A 17,794-nucleotide genomic window follows, 5' to 3' on the forward strand; every position below is an offset into this window, starting at 1 on the left:
TCCCCTGCTCCCTGTGTCTCCTTCACAAATTCACACTGTAACATCCTCAACAAAAACATTGTAACAGGTTCCTACAGTTGTGGCATGGTCTCAAGTATTTAATTTTTAACCTGACCCAAACTAGCAAAGGTACAGTTTTGAAGACCTCTGAAGCACTAAGCTATGTCCAGCCTTCCACAGCTGTTTTTGGACAAGCTATACACCTGATTAAGCTAGCTGATAGTTTTTTAAGGCATTGGTGGAGATCTTCTTGTCCCTTAAAAACAGAAAAATTCTTTGTATAAGCATACGACTTTGAACAAAGTCTTAGTGCACTAAGGTCAGAAAATAAATTGTTAAGGTATTTGTACAGTCCGGCCGATGTGGCTCAGGGGTTGAGAGTAGACCCATGAACCAGGAGATCACAGTTTGATTCCCTGTCAGGACACATACCTAGGTTGCACAATCCCTGGTAGGGAGCGTGCTGGGAGCAGTCGATCCATGATTCTCTCTCATCATCGATATTTCTCTCTCTCTTTCCCTCTCCATTCCTCTCTCTGAAATTAAAAAAATATATATATTTTTTAAGCATATTCTTACAAAAGTCTTCGCATATCCCTAAAGTAACTGCATCTCACCCAAATTGAAAAAATATATTTTTAAGGCCAAGAGAAGACAGTATGTCACTTGTTAAGCTGCTGCTTTTCTGTCCTCTTTGGTATTCCCCCTTACTTGCTCTGATTCAAACTCTTCCTGTTCCTCTTTTTGGTGTATTTTTGTTTTGTTTTTGTTTTTTTGTCTTTAGCTTAGCATCTTCCATTGGCAGCAAAATAGACCTAATTTGATGGGAACCCAATTTCAAACATACCTTGTTAAAATTTGCTCTAAAAGCCTAGTTGAATTATAATAATGCTAGTAGCCCTGCAAACGAATCCGTGTGCCAGTAGCTTGCTGCCACCCTCCAGTAGCTCTCCACCGGCTGCCCCGCCCTCCTCTAGCTCCCTCTGCCCCCCCCCCACCCGCCTCCTCCCCCATAGCTTGCTGCCCTGCCCCCTCCTGTAGCTCTCTGCCGCTGCACTTGTAGCTCACTGCCCACCCTCCTGCTGATCCATGATTCGGTCGTTATGCTGTCAGTCGTTACACTTCACAGCGTAACGACCATTTGCATATTACATCTTTATTATATAGGATTCTTTACTTTTGTTGTACTTCAATAAAAGTATACATTTATATTAGTTATCAGTATACTTCATATGCAGCTAATAAATATCTTTTGCCTGATTCTCAAAAGTGTCAGTAAGTTTAATTTCAGTTGTTTGATTTATTAGTCTTTGTAGTCCTCAGTATATTGGTCTGCTGCATAAAGTGATCATCCTAAGATGAAATTAAATAATAATGAACTCCTATTTGTAAAGCATACTTTTTATTATAATGATACCATTTCCATGGCTCTTATTTTAATCTTTATATCCTTCTTTAAATCCCTCTCTCCCCCCTTTTTTAACAGCAAAGGACAAGGTTGCCCTTTTGATAGGAAACATGAATTACTGGGAGCACCCCAAGCTTAAAGCTCCTTTGGTGGACGTGTATGAACTGACCAACTTGTTAAGGCAGCTGGATTTCAAAGTCGTTTCACTGTTGGATCTGACTGAATATGAGATGCGCAACGCTGTGGATGAATTTTTACTACTTTTAGACAAAGGAGTGTATGGTAAGGTATTTATAATCTTCATTTTAATAATTATCCACTATTTTTTCATTGAACAAGTTAGATTAAGAGTTAAAAATTCGAGAAAGGTGCAATAAATACACTGTTGAATTGAAGAGTTTTATTGTAAAAGATAATAGATTTGGTCTTTATGCTATAGTTCCATATGAATAACTAATTAGCTTAGTGTCTTTACTTTCATGTTTTTTGTTTTGTCAAAACAATATTGTTCTTGCCCTAACCAGTTTGGCTCAGTGGATAGAGCGTCGGCCTACGGACTGAAGGGTCCCAGGTTCGATTCTGGTCAAGGGCATGTAACTTGGTTGTGGGCACATCCCTAGTATGTGCAGGAGGCAGCTGATCGATGTTTCTTTTTCATCGATGTTTCTAACTCTCTATCCCTCTCCCTTCCTCTCTGTAAAAAATGAATAAAATGTATTAATATATATATATATATATATATATATATATATATATATATATTGTTCTTATTAAAATCCTTACCAATTTTAGGTGATTTTGCTTTTAGTTGATGTCATTGATACAAATGACAGATTGTGTACTCACATATGTGGGTCCATAGTGCTGATGGTGGTGGTAGAGGGTCTTCTAATCAGAGCACTGTACTAGGTATGCTGCTCTTTAACTCAACTGAAACAAAAATAAATATCTGTAACTAACTATATTCTTGGAAATCATATTCCCAATAAATAAAATTCTCTAAAGATCTAATTTATAGGATTATATTTCTAACCACATTAAATTCTTTGTCATTTATAAAGATACTAGAGACCCGGTGCATGAAATTCATGCATGGGGGGTGGGCGGTCCCTCAGCCTGGCCTGCACCTTCTCCAATCCGGGACATCCCTCTCACAATCTGGAACCACTGGCTCCTAACCGCTCGCCTGCCTGCCTGCCTGATCGCCCCTAACCACCTCTGCCTGCCAGCCTGATGCCCCTAACTGCTCCCCCCTGCCGGCCTGATGGCCCCCTAATTGCTCCCCGCTGCTGGCCTGATCGCCCCCTAACTGCTCCCCCCTGCTGGCCTGATCACCCCTAACTGCCCTCCCCTGCCAGCCTGATCACCCCTAACCGCCTCCGCCTCAGCCCCCACCACCGTGGCTTTGTCTAGAAGGACGTCTGGAAGATGTCTGGTCTAATTAGCATATTACCCTTTTATTAGTATAGAAGAAGATATATGTTGTCCTTTTGTCCTTGCGTAATGGGATAGGTAATTAAAATAATAAGCAGTACTAGATATGGAAATTTTAAAGTACAATAGTTTGATTTAGCTCATTTTACATAAAAAGCTTAATCTCCTGCGATATAATTTGGATGTAGACTTTTATACAAATACTTACACTTTTTATAAGTTATTTTCGGGCAGGCAAAAGGTATTTTGTTGAAAGTGCCTTCATTTCAGCAATTGCAGAGCTGGGCATATGGCAATGAAATAATGGGCCACGCTTAGCTTTGGAGGCTAAACTTTTACTCCTTGTTACTTCTGTTCCTAAGACAAGCCTTTTAGAGCAAGGGGTATTAAATAATACAGTGGGAGTGAAATCCAGCTTTCTTCATGGCTTGTAGAAAGTAAGATCAGTTGTAGAAATGTTATCATTCCCACTGGAAATCAGAGCCTTTACAAAAAGGTTTCCAGATCTACCTCTGTCCTGATTGATTCACATTGTTAATATAATACATTCATTATGTTTTTACTGAGTTCCTATTATATCCATAGCCCAGATAAGGAGCATGCTAGGTATTGAGGGATATCCAGAAAATAAGGAACATGATCTACTCTCAAATTATAAGTCCCTTAATGTAGTGAGGAAAAAAAAATGCTGTATATGGAGTCTAAACACCTACCAGCTGTATTATTTTAAACAAACCGCATAATCTTTTTAAATTTAATTTTTTCATCTTATAGGGAGATAAACCATGTAAAGATTATTATATGGATTAAAATGGGATTGTGTATATGAAGGTGCTTTGAAAACCATGAAAATGTTATAAGATCAGTGTCTTTATTGTGATCACTTTTTGTCAGAGAAATTAAATATACATAGAACTGTAAAATGTCTGTAAAGCTAGTATGTGTTTAGTGTCAGCATGCCGTAAGAGGGTTTAACGTAGGGAGAGGTCGAGTGTGTGAGAAGAGCAGAAACCAGGTGACAACTGGCTGAGGATTCTGAACTTATGTCGACTTAACTCTGAGGATTGGTTAGATTTTGGGTAGATAGAAAGGGGAGAGCGTGCCTTGAGCAGGAAAACGGAGTTTAAAAAATAAGCATATCTTTCTCTAGAAGCAGTGAAGAGACTGACAGGGAATAGAGTCATATTTTGAATACTTGATAGAGGAGTATAAATATTACTCTTTCAAAGAGTACAGTTTAGTGGTTTTTAGTATATTTACAAAGTCGTACATCAATCACCTAATTCCAGAACATTTTCATCACCCCAAAAAGAAGCCCCATATCCATTAGCAGTTATTCCCCATTCCTCCTTCTCTCCAGCCCCTGGCAACCACAAATCTACTTTCTGACTCCAGGGATTTGCCTATTTGAGGCATTTCATAGAAATGGAATCATTCCCTATGTGGCCTTTTCTGTCTGGCTTCTTTCACTTAGCATGATGCTTTTAGGGTCCATCCCTGTTGTAGCATTATCTTTATGGCTGGGTGATCTCTCATTATATGGATAGACCATATTTTGTTTATCCGTCAGAAGATGGACCTTCAGGCTGTTTCCCTTTTTGGACATTATGAATAATGCTGCAGTGAACATTCATATACACATTCTTGTGGGCATGTTTTCAGTTCTCTTGCCTAGGTAACTTGGAGTGGAATTGCTGAGTCATGGGATAACTCTAAGTTTAACTTTCTGAGGAACTGCCTAACTCTTTCCAAATTGCCTGCAATATTGTATATTCTTGCCGGAAATAAATGGGGTTTCCAGTTCCTCTGCATCCTTGCCCACACTTGTTATTGCCAGTCCTTTTTGTGATAGCCATCCTAGAAAGTGCAAAGTGGCCCCTTTGTTCTGTTTCGCATTTCCCTAATGGCTAATGGTGTTGGGCATCGCCTCATGTGCTTATTTGCCGTTTGTATATTCTCTTTGGAGAAATGTTTATTCAAATCCTTTGCCCATTTTTTACTTGGGTATTTATCCTTTTAATTGTTGCAAATAAGAGCCCTTTATGTATTCTGGATACAAGCTGTACTTGTAGATATATGATTTGCAGATACTTTCTCCTGTTCTCTAGGTTGTCTTTTCACTTGCTTGATCTTCATTGCTTAGTGAATGAAATCCACTCCCTTTGTCATGATTTTTAAAATGCTCCCTATCTGTGTGCTCTTACTTTCATTTATGATTATTTAATTCCTTGCCAGTATAGTATTCTTCCTGTTAGCTGTCATTCAGGTCCGAGCTCTGTTGGCTTCTGTTCTCCCTATCTGTAATATACCTCTTTCCCTCTGCCTTCCCAGATTGTACCCTTTCTCCCCAGACAATGCATTTACTACCCCTCACACTTAGATTCCTCTCTGTGCTTCACTCATATCATACAGGGCCGCCCTGATTGCATAATTTATGGTAATAATTATATGCTAATTTCCTTTGTTGTTTAACTAACAACATGAGCTTGCCTGACTTGAGTTGCAAGAACTTCGGGGACAAGAATTAATTCTTCCTTTTCTTTTTCATTTCCTGCAGTAATTATGTGATTATATTCAGGGCACACATGAGATATAAATTAAACCCATACAGAATTAATGTGTTGTCTGTTTTGTCATATGAAAGAATCATTTTTGTTATTTTAATAAGAGTTTAAGTAGAAGACCTTGATCCTGCAAGTGTGTGTGTGTGTGTGTGTGTGTGTGTGTGTGTGTGTGTGTGTTCAAAGCCACATTCTCTGCTGGAGTTGGGCCTGTAACCACTATATTGGTGTTTTTGATGTTGTTCCCTATCTAAAGGCCTTTTTACTATTAACTTTAGAATACTATATAAAGAAGTCTCATTCCAGAATCTAAGAGAACAAAATTAGTGGATTCTAGAGATTGCATGCTTACGGGATATTGTCTTCACAAGTACTTCTCTCAAATATTTTTATAAGGAAGCCCATCCTGCTATTTTTGTTGTGTCTTTTTTTACAGCTAAAACAAACTTCTTTTCAAGAAAATCTTTAGAGTTGTTTGGTGCAGTTTTCATAGTATCATTTCTCAGTAAAGAAATAATGGCTCATCTTATTGATTACTGAAACTAATCCAAATTTTAAATTTTAATTCAAGAGACTCTAGATGAAAAATTAATGATATTTATATCTCATAACATAAAAGAAGTAATCCATGAAATCATATTTCCCTTTTCTTCTTAGAAAAAGTTGTTTATATTATCAGAACCCTTATTAATTGTATTGAAATGCCTATGGAATTTGTTTTGCTTGATACTGTGGTTGTTTTTCATCTCAATTGTGATTATTCATTCATCTGTTAAATACTTACCGAGTGCCCACTGTGTGCAAGGAATGCACAGGTAAATGTGGACTGCCCCTGCCCTAAGGAGCTACTGGTCTCAGGGAGGAAACAAATGAGTCAGAAAGTCCTCAGCCTTTCCCTTTTTATATCCACCATGAGATGAATTAAATTCCATTATACACTGCTGGTTATAAATGTATTATGTTTATGAATTAAAACATGCTTCAAAACAGCATGTTGGTGTTGATTTAAAATACAGTACTAAACATCTATTGCTCGTCCCCAGCTCACACCTCTCATCCACACGACTTTGCAACTGTCCCCATACGAAGCACATTCCCACTTGGAGGTTCCTCCACCTGATCCCTAGAATGTGCTGCGCCTAATATTTAGCTTGTCCGCCATATCCTGTAGGCCACTGCTCACATGTCCCCAGAGTAGGGAGGCCTTCACTGACTAGCCAAAATAAAACAGATAAATAGGAGTGTGCCCCAACCCACACTCCTTTTCACCTGCCCTGCTTTATAGTTCTCCCTGGAACATGTTTTTTCTCCATATGACATATGTGTATTTATTTGTTTGTGTTCTCGAGTTTGCCGCTTCACGAAAGCAGGGATTTTTGTCTCTTTTGGTAATCCTGAAGCCTGGACAGTGGCTGGCACAGAGTCTTCCCTTTAAATACTGATCTACTAAATGAATGAAAGAATTGAATAAACCAATTGTATGAATGAGCAAAAACACAGTACTAAAATGAAGGCTGTTGCCAAAATAATTTTCAGTGTACATTTAGTTAACATTGACTGTATTTATAACTGGGAAACTCTTAAATAAGTTTGCATTGACTTGGATAAAATAAGAGTTATACTTTTTAAAGAGCGCTACATACATGTTCAGAGTACGATTTAGAATTAACTTTTGCCCCTTTCTCCCCTCTTCAGGATTATTATACTATGCGGGACATGGTTATGAAAACTTTGGGAACAGCTTTATGGTTCCTATTGATGCTCCAAATCCATATAGGTCTGAAAACTGCCTGTGTGTGCAGAATATACTGAAATTGATGCAAGAAAAAGAAACTGGGCTCAATGTGTTCTTGTTGGACATGTGTAGGAAAAGGTAAGCCGTCTCATCTCTATTCAACGAAGCTTGTTGGAGTTAAATATCAACCGTGGCAAATTACATCTAAGGCAACCCTGCACATGCTAAGAAACCCTTAAGTGTGTGAAGCGTGGAGTATAGATTGAAGCTGATTAAGAAGAAAACTAGAGGAAACTGTATTTTCTCTGTGTGTATTTAATTATTTTAACTTTTTCCTATTTGCTGTAGAACAAAAGTGAAGAACTGAAGGGTCTGGATATTCACTCATTCTGTGAAAGGTGCAGCTGCTCAGACGCCTCTAAGGCCACTGCAGTTATTCCTCTGGAAACTCATAGAAACAGCATCCCTAGTGCTGGGCGCTGCTCACGCTTGTCAGTCCTGGTCTTGCAGATCCAGAGAGTTTAGCTGAGCCAGATCCCATTTGTCCACCTGTGTTCCTAACGAAGGAAACTAATGATTATGCCTCTCAGAGTCACACGTTTTTGCTTGCTGAGCATTGCCAGCCAAAATCCAATGCCAGAGTTCAAATGTAACTCCAGTGTAAATACTAACAAGAGAAAAGATGTCTAAACAATGTAGACACCCTGGGTTAGTTTTGGTAAATATGTAGGTGATTAGATAAAGGAATTTTGAATCTATAATTTTTAATTATGAATAGAATAGTGTTATATCATATTTTTATTATATTGTTACTTGTGCTCTTTTTTTAAAATGCTGTATTTGGCCTTCTCCCCTCCTACCTTTTAAATAGAAATGACTACGATGATACCATTCCAATCTTGGATGCATTGAAAGTCACTGCCAATATTGTGTTTGGATATGCCACGTAAGAAACTTTTATGTTTATATTTAAGATTCCTTTATTCTTTGTTATTTTTTTATTGTAGATTAGAAGACTAGAAATATCCATAGACATACAGGAATTAATTTTCCTCCTTGATATTTTTAACATTTAAAAAATATTTTTATTAATTTTTAGAGAGAGGGACAGAGAGAAACATCGATGTGAGAGTGGAACATCTGTCGCCTGCCTCCTGCACTCCCCTTACTGGGGTTCAAGCCTGCAACCTAGGCATGTGCCCTGACAAGGAATCAAACTGGCAACGCTTTGATGCACTGGACAACACCCAACTAACTGAGCCACACTGGCCAGGGCTCCTTGATATTTTTTATAGCAAATTTTAAATAACTTTCTTTAGCACTTCATATCTTGGCACCTTTTTTTTAACTAAGCACCAAAGCATTTAGTTCCTGTGTAAATATTTACTCTTTAATTAGGATATCATGCAAGAGGCAGGGAAGCAATTGAGGCTCATCAGTATTTACCCCACATGGCAAGTGTTTGCTTTTAAAATATTTTTTATTTTTGCTATTTTTAAGGTGTCAAGGAGCAGAAGCTTTTGAAATCCAGCATTCTGGATTGGCAAATGGAATCTTCATGAAATTTTTAAAAGACAGATTATTGGAAGACAAGAAAATTACTGTGTTACTGGATGAAGTTGCAGAAGGTAAAATAAAGAGAAAGCTACTCAGGGTTCTCTGTGTGGTAATTATTTTATTCCTATTATCATTGTGCAGGTTTGGAATTAATACTTATTTTATAAAATAATTTTTAATGTCATGCTCAGCATCACTCCTATTTAATTCCTTCCTTCTCTCTTGACTTAGCCACATGCCGCCTGTGCAGCGCTACTTGAACTACAGGGCTGAGCCCAGACATGATGAGAAATCAATAAAAATTGATCCTCACAGCTCTTCACCTTGTTTCTATGCCTAGTGCCTCATGTTGCCAAGTTTATTTGTTTGCAAAAGAATTACTCAACCAGCATTCTCTCTCAGCATCAGACAGATGAAACTTTACAGAAATTTTGAGGCCCTGGTGGAAAAAAACTGGGTTCATTTTTTTCTTGATGAACTTAGTGGTTTTAAAGTTTTGCTTTAACACATTAAGCGCCAAGCCTGTTTTGTCTTCCTTTCCGTTTCAGTCACCGGTGACTGACATGGCGCTTAACGTGTTAAGGACATGATCCTAGAGATCGAACACCAGGTCTTTCCTTTCCTTCCACTCCCTTCCCTGTCGGTCCAGTACATGCTGTGCTTGGGTCAGGTACTAAATAGGTAGTGTTACATCAGTAGATTGACATGTATTTTTTGAAATATCATTTTATAAGCCGTATCAAAAAGAAGGCAATTCTTTTGCAAACTAGTTACTGGAGTTTCATGTTCCAAAGATGGCAGTTTGAATATAAAGTGTCTGAATGCTTCACTAACAGCTGTTAGTCACATTTGTTTATTGTCATGTTTTTATCAGTGCAGATCTTTTAGCTGGGTCACTTGACTTAACCACGTTCCCATTCAACATAGACAGCTGGGGCTCAGACCTCCTTCAACCAGACAAGTTCTGCTTTTATCTGTTTTACATATTGAGCTTCTATTTAAGCTCTTATTTGAAGAAAAGCTTCTGCTGCTGAAAAAACAAAGCCTTTGAAAGTATGTCAGTTATTTTCAAACAGATCTATGAAGGTGCTTCAGAAACTCTAAAATGGTTTATTCTAATTTTGTAATTTTGTATTTTAAACATAATTTAACTATTTTCAAAACTTAATAGAAAGCACCAGTTCACCCATATATGCTATATACCAAGCATGTATATGGCATAACATTTGTGTTAAGTTCAAAACCTGAAACTTGGGCAGACACTGTTTACCAACACCTCCACACGAGTAGAAATTAAGCTCGCGTGGGAGGATGCGCAGTACCTGGGGTAATGGCCGGGGCGGGCCGTGGCGGTGCTTTAACCCTGCTGGTGGTTTTAACACATAATTTCCTTTGTTAAAAATAAAGAAATCTGTGGTAAAGACAGGATATCTTAACTTTCTCATAGATGTATACTCATATGTTTACTAACTAAATCTACTTCTCAGCAGAGTATAGACATAAAATTACCCTTTCAGTGAAGAAATATACTTTTCAGCTCTTTGTGAATTTCAAGGCTTAGACTATTACTAGTGAGGGTGTATTATTAGAATTATAGAAGATAAAAGCTAGAGAGGGGCCTTTAGAAGCGAGCCGGTTCAGTAATTTTATGTTTGCTCCCTGCCACATCCTAGCACTTTGAACCATGCTTGACACACTTCGGTGCTTAGTAAATATTTGTTGAGTGCATAAATGCTATTGAGAGCATAACCTGATGTATGGGGGAGTTCTTGACCTAAGTATTTAAAAGGTAATGGAAGGATTATGTTCTAAAAAACAATATTTACTTCTTATCTTTTAGATATGGGTAAATGCCATCTCACCAAAGGCAAACAGGCTCTAGAGATTCGAAGTAGCTTGTCTGAAAAGAGAGCACTGACTGATCCAATTCAAGGAACCGCGTACTCTGCAGAGTCTCTGGTGCGGAACCTGCAGTGGGCCAAGGCACACGGTACAGCAAAGGCTGCTTTTTGTGAGCTCTTTCTAGAACGTGCTTATATTAAATCATAAAGTCTTTTCCTCCTAATTATACAGCTTTCCTCCCATTAAAAAAAAAATGTATTGAGTTTTAAAGAGAGAGGAAGGGAGAGAGAGAGAAACGTCAAAACATTTATCGGCCCTACCTGGTTTGGCTCAGTGGGTAGAGCGTCAGCCTGTGGACCGAAGGATCCCGGGTTTGATTCTAGTCAAGGGCACATGCCCAGGTTGCAGGCTCAATCCCAGCAGGGGGTGTGCAGGAGGCAGCCAATCAATGATTCTCTCTCATCATGGATGTTTCTATCTTTCTCTCCCTCTCCCTTCCTCTCTGAAATCAACAAAAATGTATTTTTAAAAAATTTTTGATCGGCTTCCCCCTAAACACTCCCTACCAGGGATCAAGCCTGCAACTCAGGCATGTGCCCTGTGACCAGCAATCAAGCCAGCAACCTTTCGGTGCACAAGACGAAGCCAAATAACTGAGCTGCACAGCCAGGGCCCTCCCAGTTTTACAGAGAAAATAATTTAGCCAATTGGACAAATATAAATCTGAACAAATGTTTTGGTTACAGATATTACATTGATTTATTTGGTGTTGGAAATAGTGTAGTATTTAATTCATTATTTTCACCATTGGCAAAATTAGAATATAATCATTTAAAAAATAATTTTCAATTTACCTCGTGTACCATCTCTTAGATTGTCCTATATGTGAGCTGTTGTGTTCTGTTTTAAGATTCAGACAAGCCTGGGTTCTGATCCTGTCTCTACCACTTAATAAACATGTTATCTGTAAAATGGGCAGAAGAAATAGTACTTACTGGATAGGGCTGTCGATATTGAATGCGATCACACATTTAACAAGACACACATGGTGGTCTGCAAATACTATCTGCCCATAAATATCATTGAGCATTTTGTCTTTGACACTTGGATGAATAAGTGGGTTGGTGGTGAAGAGAAAAGGAAGGTGAGACGTGGTATTCATATCTGTAACTTAATTACCTTTGGTAATTCTTTGTGATTTTGTGAAAAAGTAAGTTTAAATTATTGACTGAAATAAAGATTTTGGATTTTCTATGTTCAAAACACATATGCTGTGAATCCCTCTTTATGGATAATTGAAAATAATTGTATTTGTTAAACTCCTATATAATATATTTTTTATAATATATGAGAATATATTTTCAGGTAAATTAACATATTAAAATGTAAAATGCCATAAATTATCTTGACATTACAGATAATTGGGTAAGTAATTGAAATTGATTCTCTTCCTTCAAAAAATCTCTAATCAACAATAACAAAATCACAGTAGTAAAGATCAACAGTAAACAAAACCTTTTTATAAAATGAAACTGAAAGGTCAGATAGAAAGTATTTGTAACAAATTTGATAAGTAGATAATAATTTTTTATAATACAGAGCTCATGCAAAATAGTAAAATTAAACCATTAAGACTCCCCTTAATGAATAACTAAAGAATGCAAATTCAACAATTCACGTAGTTGAGAATATATTAATAATTAAGAAACAAATGTAGAAAATAACAAACTAAAATAGTCATCATAGAAAGGAAAATTAAATCTATGTTGACATAAGTTTTTTTTTTAACCCCATCAAATAGACAAACTTTTTGAAAATTAGTATTACCTTGTAGAAATGTTATGGAGAAACTATAGTATAGTTATATTCTGTGTAAATGGGAAACTGTCACAATTGTAAGGCTCTATCAAATAGTTATATCCAACAACACTAAAGAATTTAGTATATATAAGAAATTACTATGATACAAAAACAATAAAGCCCAGAAATATTATATTTAACAGTTGCAAAATTTAAAAGGTAACAAAACATTGAGTGACATTATGCTTTATTAAAAACTATTTTCACCCTGGCCTGTTGGTTGATCATTGTCCTGTGCACTGAAAGGTCACAGGTTGGATTCCTGGTCAGGGCACATACCCAGGTTATGGGAAACTATTGATGTTTCTCTCTCACATTGATGTTTTTCTCCCTCCCTCCCTCCTTTCTTTCCTCCCTTTCCTTTAAATGATTATATTCTAATTTTGCCAATGGTGAAAATAATGAATTAAGTACTCCTCCTCCCTTCCTCTCTCTCTAAAATCAATAAAAACATACTATTAAAATCCAAGATCAACCATGATGGACTGGTGTTAAAAATTTGTTAAAAATACTATTTTCATGAAAATTGCAGCAACAGGAAAAATATTTTTACAACTGTATGCATACTTTTGATTACCACTATAAAAATTATATATGTGAAGGGACAAGAACCATAAGAAAACAGTGAATGAAAGATTTTTATTTACTTGACTAGCAGAATACTGGGCTTTTGTTGTTGTTGTTGTTGTTGTTTTTTTAATTGTGTATTAATGCTGGGGGTCTTGATCCAGCATCTAGAAGGGGTTCAGAAATCTGGAGAAGGCGCTGTGTGTAAATTAATAAAGAGTCCAGAGACGAAACATAATTTTGGAAGGCATTTTGGGGAGCCAGAGAAAACTTAGCTAAAGAAACCAAGTTCTCTCTGTCTCAGGACCCCTTGCTCTTTATTAACACAAATTATCCTAAGGCAAGGTAGATATACACATCAAAGGCCAGGGTTTAATATACAGAATCCATTGTCAGATTGGAGGAACTGCCTTCGACTGTCAGGTGTTTGACCAGCAGGAGGCAATAACATGTAGATTGAAATGCCCTCAGCTGTCTGGCAGCAAGCAATCATTTGTGCATCCTTTTCAGGTTTGGGGAAATGCCCTCAGCCATTCCAGATGATTCAGCCCTGCTGACATGCTGGAATTAGCTTCCGGCAGTGTATATCTTTAACAGTTTGTTAGTTATATAACAATTTTAAACAAAAGAAAGTGTTCTAACTATATTTTGCCCTATAAAGAATATTTGTAACAAAATAAACTGATGAACAAAGTAAGTCCAGAGGTATGGATGCATGGAACAGAATAACAGACCTTTGTGGGCAGGGGTGGGCAGAGGGGAGAGGACAAGAAGAGGTTAACCAAAGAACATACATGCATATATGCATAACCCATGGACACAGATAGTAGCATGGAAAAGGCCTGGGGTGGGGCGGGGGTTTCGTGGAGGGGGGCAAAAAGGGAGAAAATGGGAGGTGTTTGTAATACTGTCAAAATAAAATAAAATTTTAAAAGCAAGAACATTTGTTAGCTGTTTACCATCAGAAAACTTACCAAGCACTCCTTAAATATTTGTTATTCTTATTGCTCTTTTTCAGAACTTCCAGAAAGTATGTGTCTTAAATTTCAATGTGGTGTTCAGATTCAGTTAGGATTTGCGGCTGAGTTTTCCAACGTCATGATAATCTACACAAGTATAGTCCACAAACCACCAGATATAATAATGTGCGATGCCTATGTTACCGATTTTCCACTTGTAAGGCTCTCCTTTTTTTATTATTTACAATTAATGACATATCCTCATTACTAAAGACTAAATTTTGGAAAATTTAAAGTTGATGGTAAATATAAAAGAAATATGTATACATATATAGAACATATATAAATACTTACTTGTATTTTAGTAACAATGGTCATATTATTTGAAAACTAATCACCAGCATACCTTAAATTTGTCAAGTTTAGAAGTGTCTAAAGATTGGCTCTAAAAGAAGATAAAGGGAAAGGCAGTCTTTGGCATGTCCATTTATTCTTCTTAGATATACGAGTCATATAAATTCTCTACACCTTCCCCAAAGTGATGAATGAGGAAGGAGAGAATCCAGGAGCCACTACATGGGGCTCAAACTTAAAAGGAATCTTGAGTAGGTTAAGAAGTGTTTCTAGGGATAGTTTGAAAGTAACTATCCTTTCAGAGCTAACATTTTAAATATAACAGCACAAAAATTAAGATTTCTATTATTCCTAGAACATTGTTTTCATTGTTTCTTTAGTCCTGGATAAATGATTACCTACTTAGTCCAGTATTCATGAGAGAGCAAGACCTGTTAAGATGTTTTATTGTCATAGACAATGTTGTGATTTCATTAATAACATTTACTGATTTTCACAGGACCTAGATATTGATCCAAAAGATGCAAATAAAGGGACGCCTGAAGAAACCGGCAGCTATTTAGTGTCAAAGGAGCTTCCCAAGCATTGCCTCTACACGAGACTCAGTTCACTGCAAAAATTAAAGGTTACTATTTTTCCTGTTTGTAACTAACAGAAAACTTTATGAAAGCGAAAAATTATTTGGGCATGTGATCTTTGTATAGGATGTGCTGCTTCATTGAGTATGAAATTAAAGTAGAGATAACTGATATACAGTGCGCCTTAGCAGTGACCCTTTTCAGCTTATATTCTATTTCTGTTGACAGCCTTAGGGTTTTCACATGAGAGTATATGTGACTGCCCTCCATATTGCTGAAAAGTTAGAGACACGGAGCTTAGTCTGCTTTTAAATATCTCGGCATTTTCAAATAATCATTTCCTGGTTCCGTGACTTTCTACAAAACAAATTTAAAAAGAAAGAATATTTGTTAGCTGTTTACCATCAGAAAACTTACCAAGCACTCCTTAAATATTTGTTATTCTTATTGTTCTTTTTCAGAACTTCCAGAAAGTATGTGTCTTAAATTTCAATGTGGTGTTCAGATTCAGTTAGGATTTGTGGCTGAGTTTTCCAACATCATAATAATCTACAAAACAAATAACAAATTAGAATCAGAATTTATTTTTATCTATTTTTCATTTCTTGTTAACTTATATATCAATACCTCTTTATGATTGAGCTTTCTCATAAAAGCATATCCTTGCCAAACCTGAGTTTGTAATTTATTCATAGCTGCATGACCATTGAATGTGTTAGCCAAAACTTAGGGAATGAAGTGGGCCCTATTGACATTTGCAGAAGGACAACAGACATAACCTGTTGTCACCCTGTTCATAGCTAATCTATATTCTCCTTTGAGCTTTGAAAATCAGCCCATTTTCTCCACCTATCATTGTGGATTATTATTTCACAATATTTTAAAAACAGATAACCTTTTGGCTTGGGTATAAAGCCAGAGTATTGTTTCATTAAAGAATTACCCCCATCTCCAACAGTAGGGAAGGGGAAGTTTCTGAAGCCCCACTGCTTGGAAGATACCTTTTCACTGTTCATCAGGAATATAACACAGCATCTCTGCGATTTTGACTACTTTTAATAGTAAGAACTAGAATTATGTGAATTCATAGTATTGATTGAGGGGAAATGAGAAGACGATAGCTGGCCCTTCTCGTGTAGGGAAGGTATAAAGGATGCCTGAGGATTTGGAACCTGGAAAAGGGGAGTGCGAGTGGATTTTCACTGTTGCTTGGTTTTTCTATACTTGTATGAATATACTTACTCCTTTTCCTTTTCAGGAACATCTGATCTTCACAGTATGCTTATCCTATCAGTACTCCGGATTGGAGGATACCATAGAGGAAAAGCAGGAAGTGAATGTTGGGAAACCTCTCATTGCTAAACTAGACATCCACCGAGGTTCAGGAAGGAAGACTTGCTTTCAAACTTGTATTATGTGCAGTGGCCCTTACCAGAGCTCTACATCCACCTCAGTGGGAGCCGAACATTATCATTCTTCTCAAGACTCATTCCTTGGTGTTTACCATTCACATCTTGGTAATTCAAGTAGTGCCGTACCATCAGATAGCTGTCGATGCAGCCGGACTGCAGATGCATTTATTTCAAGTCATCATACACACCATTATTCGTGTCAGTTTGGTAGAAGTAATGTGCCAGTCGAGACAACTGATGAAATACCATTCAGCTTCTCTGATGGGCTCCGGATTTCTGAAAAGTGACCTCCTTGTTTTTGAAAGTTATCAGAATTACTAGATGCCTCATATGCAAGTCTTATATAAAGTGAGGTATTGTGAAAAAGCACGTATGTGTATGTAGAGACAGAAAATTAATAACAGCTGTTTCACAGCATGCTCAGGACTTAGAGATGTTGCAATTATATTATTTAACCACAGACTTCCTCATCCTCCTTTCTCTTCTAAGGTTTTGTGAATTGGCTGGTTCTGTATGAGTGAGGTATAGATGTATATCAGTTTACTTGTATATAACAAAAATACTTTCATTTTGACCACTCTGAAGTAAGAACAGTGGGAATGGCATTATTGTAGAATAAGTCATTGTGTTTTTAGAACCAATGATCATCAAGCTTAACCTCATTTTATCAGCAGGAGAAACAAATTGAGGCATCTTGTTTAAGTGAGAGCTGGCACTGAAACCTCCAGATTTCTAGGCCCATGTTTATGCCACTACACACTGCCTCCCTGACGGGTTCTGAGATAGGTATTATTTTTGTAGATAGATTTAAAGATAGATATGTAAATATACATATCTGTAAATAATCTAGAAATGTACAAACTTTAGGGTTTTTTGCTACAAATGTGAGTTAAAAGGTTTGTATATAAATTCTTTGTAGAGCAAGCTGAAATTTTTTGTTCTCAGGTCCTGAAAGCACATGAGAGGTGACGAAATGTTTGTCTATGTTAAAGCTAGACATCAAGATAAGTTTGCTACTGGATAATCTTGGTAGCTGTTGGTCTGACTCTTACAAACGTTGGACATGTCTTCCTTCATAACATGTATTTTTTTATTGAAATTTACTCACCTTAAGAGATAACTGTATTGCCTTTGGTTCTACCCAGAAGCAATCTTAAATCCTAAAAACAACTTATCCTGGTATATTTTGTTTTCTTTATTTTACAAAAGAGAAAGTGAGGTTCAGAAGTATTGAGTGCCTTGCTGAGACCATTCCACTAACAGGTGTCAGATTGGGAATTCAAAGCTATCCAAATGGCCCCAGAGCCAGACCTTCTTGCACTACACTGCCCTGTCCCCTGTCTTCTCTATCCTCTGGTCATCTCTGTAGGACAGCGGACACAAGAAGGCATTGCATTGTTCGACCTCAGCTGAGAGCATGCACATCAAGGAACTAAAAATCTTCACTGGTCTATACATGTCTGTGAGTGATCAAAAAAGTGCTTCAAATATTGATTTTGGGACTGCAAATAAATTGGAAAATGCAAA

At 37.1% G+C, this 17,794-nt stretch overlaps 1 protein-coding gene across 2 annotated transcripts in view; it reads left to right on the forward strand.

Moving 5' to 3' along the window:
• MALT1 (MALT1 paracaspase) overlaps nucleotides 1–17,441 on the forward strand; it is a 56,150-nt gene extending 38,709 nt beyond the window's left edge. For both annotated transcript variants that reach the window (XM_054723735.1, XM_054723736.1), the window contains 8 exons: nucleotides 1,487–1,690; nucleotides 7,099–7,276; nucleotides 8,010–8,084; nucleotides 8,639–8,766; nucleotides 10,536–10,685; nucleotides 13,983–14,140; nucleotides 14,777–14,902; nucleotides 16,114–17,441. In XM_054723735.1, coding sequence (XP_054579710.1) covers nucleotides 1,487–1,690; nucleotides 7,099–7,276; nucleotides 8,010–8,084; nucleotides 8,639–8,766; nucleotides 10,536–10,685; nucleotides 13,983–14,140; nucleotides 14,777–14,902; nucleotides 16,114–16,554 — 1,460 coding nt within the window. In that variant the 3' untranslated portion in view covers nucleotides 16,555–17,441. The remainder of the gene's footprint in view (nucleotides 1–1,486; nucleotides 1,691–7,098; nucleotides 7,277–8,009; nucleotides 8,085–8,638; nucleotides 8,767–10,535; nucleotides 10,686–13,982; nucleotides 14,141–14,776; nucleotides 14,903–16,113) is intronic.
• Nucleotides 17,442–17,794: the final 353 nt, after the last annotated feature.

Source organism: Eptesicus fuscus, chromosome 12 (genome assembly GCF_027574615.1).
Source record: "Eptesicus fuscus isolate TK198812 chromosome 12, DD_ASM_mEF_20220401, whole genome shotgun sequence".
NCBI lineage: Eukaryota > Metazoa > Chordata > Mammalia > Chiroptera > Vespertilionidae > Eptesicus > Eptesicus fuscus.